Source organism: Theobroma cacao, chromosome 9, assembly GCF_000208745.1.
Source record: "Theobroma cacao cultivar B97-61/B2 chromosome 9, Criollo_cocoa_genome_V2, whole genome shotgun sequence".
Taxonomy (NCBI): Eukaryota; Viridiplantae; Streptophyta; class Magnoliopsida; order Malvales; family Malvaceae; genus Theobroma; species Theobroma cacao.
In genome coordinates, this window is record NC_030858.1 from 29,416,433 (window position 1) to 29,427,136 (window position 10,704).

Consider the following 10,704-nt stretch of genomic DNA (forward strand, 5'->3'; position numbering starts at 1 on the left):
AAATTTTAATATAAAATTGTTGCTTGGACGGGAATTATTTGTGCAGGTGGGCTGACTCTTACTTGCAAGCCACGGCATCCGTGCATGCATCCTAACCTAGCCGACTTGACTCCTATTTCATTCAGACTTTTTTTCTAATTACTTTTCTGAAAAAAAGTTTTTTTTTATATAAGAAATGTATTTCACCTTAATTTTCTTATATTATACTAGGGTGTAAGGGAAAATTATGGCCTAATACGGATTGTGCTAAACGTGCCCAAATCTAACGGTCCTAATCCAAAGTCCAACAGAGACAAAACAATTGGTCTTCAACTTGATTGGGTTGGGCCGTTGAGTCACCTTGACTCGGCTGGCTTCAATCTAAATCCACAATCATAGCCCAAACCGTAATTACAATTACAAGAAAACCCCTCCCCCCACCCCCCCCTCCACAGCAAGGAAAACGTCGTCGTTTGCGTTTCAGCACGGTTTTAGAGCATAAGTTTGCCCCGTCAGCATGAGTTCCCTTAACAGAGTCGCGGCATTCAGCAAAAAAGCATCAAATCTGGGGGCGCCTCTATCTTTCTGATTTCCGCCATTATTCTTATTATTGAGCTTCAACCGCTAAACCACTGAGACACGATAATCAAGTCTTCTTTGCCTTTTTCCTTTAATAAAACAAAACATCAACATGTTCTACAGAGGGTAAATTTTGCTTCTTGTCCTTTTTTTGTTTTTCTTAATTTCTCTTTTTATTCTTTATGTCTCCTTGATCCATATCCAAGCCTTTTCTTTTCTGGGTATTGATTTTTAAGTCTATTTTTTTAGAGTTTTACTGTTGGGATTGATGAATTTTACAGTTGGGTTTTATTTAGGACTTATAGTTTATTAATCATGCTGTCTAAATTTCAATTTTGGTTGTGATAAAAGAAGGAAAATGAAAAAGAAAACATGGGCTTAGAGCTTAATGCGTCGTTAAAATAGGTTCTTGAACTGATTCATTTGTTTTTATATTTGAATCTTGAATAGCAATTTGCGGCGCCTCTTGATTATTGAGTTTGTCCACTTTTCTGCGTATTATATAAAGCGTCATTCATTAGCTTAAAAGGAATTGAGCCTTTTTATACCTGTTCTGGGTTACGGTTAAGATCGATAAATATTTTTCTCTTCCATTTGCTTGTTTTGTTGGTTTGTGTAGAACTGAGAGTTTGAGTATAATGGCATTTTTTGGGATAGTCTCAAAATTGAGGAGTTAAGCCAGACCTTGAGTCCATGTTGGAGCATAACAAAGGGTCCATATGTGCACGATGGACACATCTTGAATATAATAGTTTAAGCTGATAGGTTCTTGGGTCTTCTGTGTGTATCAATGTATGCCACCTTCGCATCCTACTAGATGTGGGATATCATACTTCACATGTGAACCTTAAAATACCTCCTAAGTTCTCCTGTGAGTTGTCATCATGATCAACTCCACCGTGCCAAAAAAACCATGCTAATTCTCTTTGCTATCCGTGTACCCTTTAGGCCTTAAGCTTGCTTTCAACCACCACACATGTTGCTAACTATAGGTTGTTGTGGTGCACCATCTTTCCACTGAATCTTAACTAACCACACTCCTTATGCCAGTACTCAACCATGCATATCTTAGCATCCAAGTTGTCCTAGTGCATCACCTTTGCATTTGAGAAACACCTAGTCACCAAACTCGTTGCAACATAGTCAAACCTTTGGCTATGATTCCACACCACAACTGCAAAGAAGCCCAAGACCACCACCGAATTTCTCTCTAATTCTCATTGTTGATTTCTTAAATTTTTCCACTACCCTAAATACCATTGATAGGTCTTAACAAAGGGTAAAAGGATGAGAGGCAGATTTATCAAATCATTGCAAAGCAGGCACTTATCAAGGAGTTTTTCTGGTAAGATGGGAGAATGTGGGCTAAAAGGCTGGAATAGGCACTCCATTTTGGGGCATACTAACTTGATTCTAGATCTTCTTTATATTGTGCATTATATATGAGTTGATCCCAAGTATAAATTCAAAAGAGAAAGCAAGCTTTTTTCTATAACTTCCTCAGGTGCATCACATGTGGAGTGACTTTTGTTAGTGAGATTGACTCTAGTAGTGCTTAGGCTTGTCATATGAGGATCACTTTGTCATCTTGACCACCCGAAATAAATAATGAACTTGTAGAAGATATTCAAGGATATTTAAGATAGAAGTCTATGTCGTTTGTGATCGTACATTCTGCACCATACAAGGAGGAGCACATTGATAAATCATTAATGGAAAATAGGATGGACATAATCACCAGTCTTAGGCAACTAGGCTGTAAATACATCTTGACGAGCAACTTCCAACTTCCTAAACAGTGAGCTTTTTTTTTAGTTATTTATTGTGTATCTAGCCTGTATATATAGCAGTTATCTCCATGTTTCTGTGACTACTGCAACGCATACATATGTATTTGGGATGGACAATGATAGAAGCACCCCATTCTGTTTAGATGTAGCAAGTAATGGATTGATGTTTAGTCAATAAAGCTTGGACACTTGAACAAAATCTAATGGAGAAGCTATTGTTGAACATCCTTAGTTTGCTCAGTTAGAAGTAGCTAGTTTCAAGAGAGAAACAGAGCGAATGTGTGATATCACACCAGTTAGAAGCCTTAAGAAATGGTGTGAGGGGTAATTTATGACATCAGGGTGGCTTTTCACCAATTGGAAGCCTCCTTATTTTATTGTAATTTATTAGAGGAGAGCACATTCTCTGATGAAGGAAAGCACAATGTGAGTATTTCTTGGAAAAAGTAAAGGAAGTTATGGAGCTCACTTTTCCTGAAGCTTACTGAGTGTTTTTATTTGTTAAAATATAAAATATATAACAAGTAATCAGAGAGTTGTTTGCATTGCATGTAACTAAAAAGAAAATAAAATTAAAAAATTTAATAGATGAATTGTTTGCTTTGTACCAAATTATACTTAAACATGATTAGCTATGAATTTGTATAAAATTAATATGTCATATGATACATTTTTCATTTTTATTTGGAAATTTAGAAACATAAGTACCCTTCATCCTTGCGTTGCTATTTTTATCAAGTTTCAATTACCAATATTAAAGAATAAATTGATATGTATTAATGTATTGAGTAGTCTCATTTTTTGCTTTCATGATTTTTGGAAACTGAAGAAAATATACTGATGGTGCTGATGGGCGTGAAATGGGTGCGAAACGTCAGCGTATAATTGATCAAGGCCCATCGTTCTATGGTACTTCTCCAGGTTCCAGCTTTATGTACAATGCTCCTCCTCCTCCTTACACATATGTTAGCCAACCTCCACCTTTCCCTGTAGTTCGACTTCGTGGTCTTCCCTTCGATTGCACAGAGGCTGATGTAGCTGAGTTCTTCCATGGTCTGGACATAGTTGATGTCCTTTTTGTCCACAAGAACAGCAAGTTCACTGGTGAAGCTTTTTGCATTTTGGGTTATCCCCTTCAGGTTGATTTTGCTGTTCAAAAGAATAGGCAAAACATGGGCAGGAGATATGTAGAGGTTTTCAGAAGCAAGAGACAGGAATATTATAAGGCAATAGCTAATGAAGTGGCTGATGCTCGTGGTGGTTCACCTCGTAGAAATGTCCCAAGGGCCAAATCTAGCGATGATGCAAAGGATTCAGCTGAACATACAGGAATATTGAGATTGAGGGGATTGCCATTTTCTGCGGGAAAAGATGATATAATAGAGTTCTTTAAAGATTTTGTGTTATCAGAAGACGCAATTCATATAATAATGAATTCAGAGGGAAGGCCAAGTGGAGAAGCATTTGTGGAGTTTGCCAATGCAGAAGATTCTAAAGCCGCAATGGCCAAGGATAGGATGACACTTGGGAGTCGTTATATTGAGTTGTTCCCTTCATCCCCTGAGGAGATGGATGATGCAATTTCAAGAGGACGGTGACTCTTCTGACAACATCTTCATTTTTATTTGCTACTCTAAACCTGTTATGATTATTTACCTTGTTGTTTTTCTTCCCAGCTGGGATTTTTCCCTTACTAGTTTTCTTGAGTCGATAGTAAGATACCTTATAAGTGTTATGATTTGAGAGGTGGTTGTTTTATATCACATGTTAAATACAAGAAGCTAAGATCTTTATTAGGCTTTTATCTAATCTTTGATTGTGGCTTGACAAATTGGTCACTAGGTTACAAGTCGAATTTCCTCTGGACATTTTAGGCCAATTAGATGATAGTTTGCTTTGCTATGCTAGGTATAGCTTTATCATCAATCTGTTAGGCAAAACATGTGAAATGTTGTGCCCTCATAGGATTCTTTTGATTTTATATGGCAAAAGAGTGTATGTCACAAGTTTGTATCTCATTATTGGGAAGATTTGGCTTCTTTATTTTGCATTGATATTTTGTTAAACAAGAGGCCTGATATTTATATTCCTTCCAGAAAGGAAATGTCCCAAAATGTTAAGCATGGTTGGAAGAGAAAGAGCATGTATTCATTAGAAATCACATTTTTCCTAATGAGTATGTGGCATACAAGGGTTTCACTCTTCTTTTTTTATCTGGATACTTAGTAATTATACAATTTGTATGGACATGAAAGTTGCGGTAATTAGTGAACTGTCAAACAACTAAAGTAGGTCAGAGTAATTAGAATTCTAGGCCTGATTCTTGTAGAATAAAGAAACAGATTTTAGATGTAATTGCAGTTGATTTAGAAGATATGCACCGCCATAATGATCAGTTAATGTGAATAGCGACCTCAGGGACTATTCTCTTAGCAATGTTTGGTAGGAAGGAAAATAAAGGGAAGGGAAGTATGTGAGGAAAAAGAAAAGGAAGGTGAGGAAGGAAAGTTATTTTAACTTCCCTGTGTTCGGTATGAAGGATGGAAAATAGAGAGAAAGAAAGAAATTAGAGGTAAATTTGTAATTGAAATTGTTAATTTAAGTTGAACGAATGTTTTCCTCTCATTTTTGGAAGGATTGGATTTGGAGGGATGGAAAGGTGCAAATCCATGCATATTCCTCCCGCTTTATGCCATTCGGATTATATGCTTTGCTTTTCCTGAGTAACGGACCTGAACTAGCAACGGAAGACAAGTGAAGCTTAAGAGGGGTTATATATTGTAACTTATTTACATACCATTAGCGGGCAAGTTTTCATTGCTAGGGTAAAATGATTCGTTGGTTCTTGACCTTTTAAATTTTGATAGAGTTTCCTTTTAGTGCCTAACCTCTTTATTGTTCCATTCAAGTCCCAAACCTCTTTAAATTTTTGCAGTTTAATCATTCTATTAAGTAGAAAGTTTCGTTAATATGGATTTAGGATACATGTATATCAAGATATTGTTTCGATATATGGACATTTCCATTTACTTCAACAGAGTTGTTTAATGGAAGAAGATGAAGGTGGAAGCTGAGCCTCTTGCAAGCTTGAAAATTACACTCCAGGACCAGGTAGGCTCGTAACATGTAAGCCTCGTGGAAAATTTGAGCATGGGGTGAAATAGGTGTAAATTGTCATCGAGCTGTCTTGATGTTGAGTTTTTGGTTGAGTTATAGCAACCCCAGTTCTTGATATGCAAAACCAAAGTAGATAATAGCATCGAAATCATAACTCAATTTTTAATGGCCTTAGAGATTTTGTTTATCTTATCTACCTATGAATCTCATCATGCAGTAGGGATTGGTTTATTTTAAATTGCAATATATCATCAAGGTACAAATCCCATCAATTGATATTATTGTTTTGGAAATTTTGATGCTAGTCGAAATAGGAAATTGAAATACTGAATGATTTGCTGAAGTGTATTGAAACTTGCGCCATCATTACTCAACTCTGAATCCTAGGGCTGCTTGCCATATTTATTAGGATTCTCAAAGGGCTGAGATATGTGCTCAATCATAGTTGTAGGTTTGTTTTAAATGTCAAGCTTTAGCAGGAGGCTGAGGCAAAAGCAAATGAGAAATAGAGAGGTATATCAGCTGGTAGAAAGAAAGAAAAGAAAAGAGAAGGATGTATCCTTGAATGAGATGATAAGGGGAGCAAAATATTGTTAAGGGGCATTCCAGTCTTCCTCTCTTTTCCTTCAGCTCTCCACTTCATATTTTCTTTCCCTCTCATCAAATATAACCCTTTTCGAAGCTTGTTACAAACAAATTAAGTTTGTGCAAAATAAAGAAGCCAAGCAAAGGGGAAAGAAAAATGGAATATATATATATATATATATATATATATATATATTTATATAAGGCACCTCATGACTCTTCTTTTACGCAAGAAATTGAATTATATGTGTGATATTGCTAATTAATACCCTTTGCATTCTCTTTGACCAACTACCCATGTAAGTAAAGGTAATCTAATGATTTCTCCTTTCTTAAGCTTGCCTTGAATTCGTGCGTTCATTTTTTATCGAGATTGTCACCTACAAATAAATTATTATTATTATTATTATTATATGTCTGCATGTGTCAATGTGTATTTCTATTTTTATTTTTCTCATAAAAATTCAAAATTAGAATGTAAATATTAAAAAAAAATTTTTAATTAAATATTAATATCAAGAGGGTAATTGATAAGATTAAAATTGGCAAAATGCTCAAATAAACTCTTAAATTATTTAAAAAATTTTAAATAATTATTTATTTTTAATACTTTCAATCAAACTTTTATATTTTTATTGTGGATCAAATAAGTTCGTACAACTAATGATTGATTAATTGTCTTTAATAAAAATGTCATTAATCATTTTATATCCATATGACACTAACATGTTATTAATATAGAAGATGAAAAATGTCACTTGATTATATTATTATGTTAAATCAATATATCATGTTATTGTTAATTATAATATGTTAACGTATCACATCATTATCAATTATAATATATTAGCATGTTACGTCAGTACTACATGATATATAATGACAAATAACATTTTGACTAAGTCAATTATCAATCATAAATTAAAATACAAAAATTTTATTAAATGTAATAAAAATATAAAAATTTATTTAAATTTTAAAATTTATATCATTTATTTGAGCTTACCACTTCAATGTATACACAAATATAAATATATATATGCATGTATATACACATACTTACGCTTGTTATTACATAACTCAAACCAATAATTTAAATTGGCATTCAAGAGGAAAAAGATATAAATAATATAATATAATATTGAAGTATGGCATGATAATGTCAAAGGGATGGATAAGTGAGCCACGTGTACAAATGGTGAAACCTAAATTTTAGGATCCCCTGAAAACTAGCTGTTTAACGAAATGATAAAAGGAAAAAAAAAAAAGGAAAAAGGAAGTTGAAAATGGAGGCAAATGAAATGAATTTAAAATGATGAGAGCAGAGCAGAGGAGGAGCAGGTGAAGGCTAAGATTTAGGGCTTGGAGACAAAAAACCAGTGGAGTTCTCTTTCCCAGTACCCTTTTATTTGTTTTCTTCTTGTCTGCCAATTAATAGTTTATTAAATTTGTATGACTCTTTTATGTAGACAAAAATAAATAAATTCACGACGGAATCTTAACTATAATTAACCCTTCATTGGGCAGCACTAGCTAGCCTCTCTCTGACCATCTTATTCCTCCCTAATAATCTGCGTGATTCTTCAAACAATGCTTTGCTCCCAATTTACATTGACTGCATCTTCCTTCCCTCTTTTTCTTAAGTTTCCATCCAATCCAACATTGTACCCTGTTTTTTTTTCCTTTTACCTGTAATTAGTGATATAATTCATCATAAATTTACTTTTTCCGATTAATTATTAGTGAAGTAAAAGACTTGGGCAAAACAGAGGTGACATAGTTTGTATTACTATTATAAAGTCTCAAGAAGCACCCAAGCAGAGACGAAGTCAAGATTCGACATTTGGCAGAGGAATAAGAGGTGAGTTTATTGTGAGGTATTGAGACAGTGGGATTTGCAAAAATAATTCTACTATAATTGACTTTACTTAAGTTTTTAAATTCACAAAAATTAGTTATCGATTAATTATTATTTGGCATATCACCAAACAAAAAAATTATGATAAGGGTAAAATTATAAAATTTTTAAAAAAGTAAAGGTAAATTATGAAATTTTAAAACTTTTGGAGCACCTAAGAAATATGTTTATAAAAAAAAAAGACGTACCATTTGAAAAAATTCTTAAATTATTCAAAAAAAATTACGTTCAATTAAGTTCATATATTTTTATTTTTGACCAAATAAACTCTTATAATTAATGATTGATTAATTATCATTAATTAAAATATCACTTGTCATGTTAAGTTCACGTGTAACTAACGTGGAAGGTGTAAATTCTCACACGATCATGTTATCATGTTATGTTATTATCCATTATGACATGTAAACATATCACATAATACCACACGACATAAAATGGCAAGTAATATTTAATAATAGTTAATCAATCATTAATCATAAAAATTTATTTGACTTAAAATAAAAATATAAAAAAATAAAAACTTATTTGAATTTTTTCTAAATAATTCAAGAGTTTTTTTCAGTAATATGCCAAATAAAAAATTATCTCTAAAGATAATTATAGATAATAAAAGATACTAGTACTTTGTTTAAAAACTATGAATAGCGGGCAAGCCTCTTTACCCAAATTATACCAATTAATAAAACCAAATACTCAAATTAAAATTAATTAAATCCCCACAATATAATATGCGCAAAGTTAATTTGAAAACGCTTCTCTCCCTCTTTGCTTTCTCTAGGTACGGCTTAGGGCAACGGGCAGACCCTGCCCAAAGTTTTCTCAATCAAATATAACCCCCAGCATTCATGAGTTTGTAAAAATCCTCTCTCCCCCACTCTCTTATCTCTCTAGGGTTTTGATTACCTCTTTTCATGTTCCGTAACTTGGGGTTTTCTTTCTTCCAGTTTGGTCTTCCTTTGGTGTTTCACACTTTCAACAAAATCCAAGTTCATCCTTTTGCCTTCAAGTCTTGGGTTTTATTGGTTTGCTGCTTAATAGTGCTGTGCTGCGCCTTATAACAATTTCTTCAGTTGAAATTTGGTTAGATGATGATCTGATGTTGGGTTTTTCTCTGTATCGTGTTCAAGTCCATTTTGGGTGGGATTTCTTTTGTTCACAAGCATTAGGTCATGAACATGAAAAGTTTGAGCTTCTAAAGGGATTGTTCAGTTGGCTTTTTCTTACTACTTTTCAGTCAAATTTAGTTGCTTTGCTTTAAAGTAGTCCACCAGGTTTTAGACGTACTAGATGGCAGTTTTTCTGCCCTATTGGTAGTTTCTTCTCTTCACCCTGAGAAAAACTTGGTAAAGGGTTTAACTTGTTCACTCTTTCCAGTTTTTGGAATACCTTTGGTTTTGTACTTCAGCTACTGCTCTTTAACTATTCATCCACTATATCTAGTTTTTTCCTTTTTTACTTTATCATCCTCTTTCAATGGCACCCACCAGCAGAAGCAGCAAAACAAGAAGAAGAGCAAGCAAGCCAAGGAGAAGTAATTACAAGAAGAAGCCTGTAAAGCCCAAGATCAGTATTCAAACGACATCAGTGGTGGAGGATTTGCCTTCAACGTCTTCTACCATAAGCTCAGACAATATTGGCAAGATCGATGGCTTTGATTTTGAAGGTGTAGATGATATGATCACTACGAGTCCTTGTTCCACACCAAAAGCTCAAAGGTTTCGAATACCGGAGATCAGTTCATGCCCTCCAGCACCAAAGAAGCAAAGAGTTCTCTCCAGTTGCTCATTGCAAAGAACTCCTATTGCTTTCTTTGCTCCTCCAGACTTAGAGCTCTTCTTCTTCTTTGCACTTAGAGATATCTCCGTCTGATGATAAGTGCTTTCTTTTACATATAAGATCATTTTAATAGTTTAAGAGGTGTTTCTATTTGATTTTCTTTTAGTATTAGTTTGATATTTTAAATTTGATATCATTGAGGCATAGTGTGAGAACTTAAGACTTTTTGAGTGAGTGATTTAGGAAGAAGAAGAAGAAGAAGAAGAAGTTGGCAGCTATATTGCTTACTTTTTGGGGGGGGTAATTGTAGTTGGGTTTTCAAATTTGTAGGGTATACTAATCACTAAATTTAGCTGGGCCTGATCTCCAACTAAATTTAGCTTTAATTCCTACTTTTTTGTCTATTTAATATTTCTTTTCAAATGTATTGCTGACTTTTTGAAGTCTGGGAAGAGTGCAATATTGTAATATATGGGGTGCAATTTGAAGTTTGTAAGTGTGATTTATATATGTTTTGTTAAATGTTAAGTCAACCTGAGAAAGTGAAAGAATAGATACTTCTTCCTGTGTGCAAACCTTCTCTTGTTGTTTTTCTTTCTTGTTCATGATAGAAAGCCTAAGATATTAGCACAAGATTTATAACAAATTTTCTTATCAATAAATCAACTAATATCATCCCAATTTGGTTGATTTGATATGTGTGGCAGTATAAGGAAAACAATATTTGGTGAACATCACTTGATTAATTTGAAGATATATATATTTTCAATTGTGTTTTTCTATGCTGTTGTGTGGGTACCCAAACATCCAATTATAAGGAAGCACTATTGATTGTATAAGAAGAAAATGAGATAGCAGACTTGATTAATGGCTAAATTGGTGAAATTTGAGGGTCCCCCCTCCAAACAGTAGAGGCATCCCCTTTGATTGTGATGTAAAACAATAGAAAAGACTTCT

The 10,704-nt window shown here is 33.8% G+C and overlaps 2 protein-coding genes across 2 annotated transcripts; both read left to right on the forward strand.

The window, feature by feature from the left end:
• Nucleotides 507-4,366, forward strand: LOC18589844 (heterogeneous nuclear ribonucleoprotein F). Its single transcript, XM_007014999.2, has 2 exons — nt 507-684; nt 3,178-4,366. Exons 1-2 carry the CDS (start codon nt 671-673, stop codon nt 3,944-3,946), a joined length of 783 nt encoding a protein of 260 aa, XP_007015061.2. The 5' UTR covers nt 507-670; the 3' UTR covers nt 3,947-4,366.
• LOC18589845 lies at nt 8,847-10,280 on the forward strand. Its single transcript, XM_007015000.2, has one exon. It carries the CDS (start codon nt 9,445-9,447, stop codon nt 9,838-9,840), a length of 396 nt encoding a protein of 131 aa, XP_007015062.1. The 5' UTR covers nt 8,847-9,444; the 3' UTR covers nt 9,841-10,280.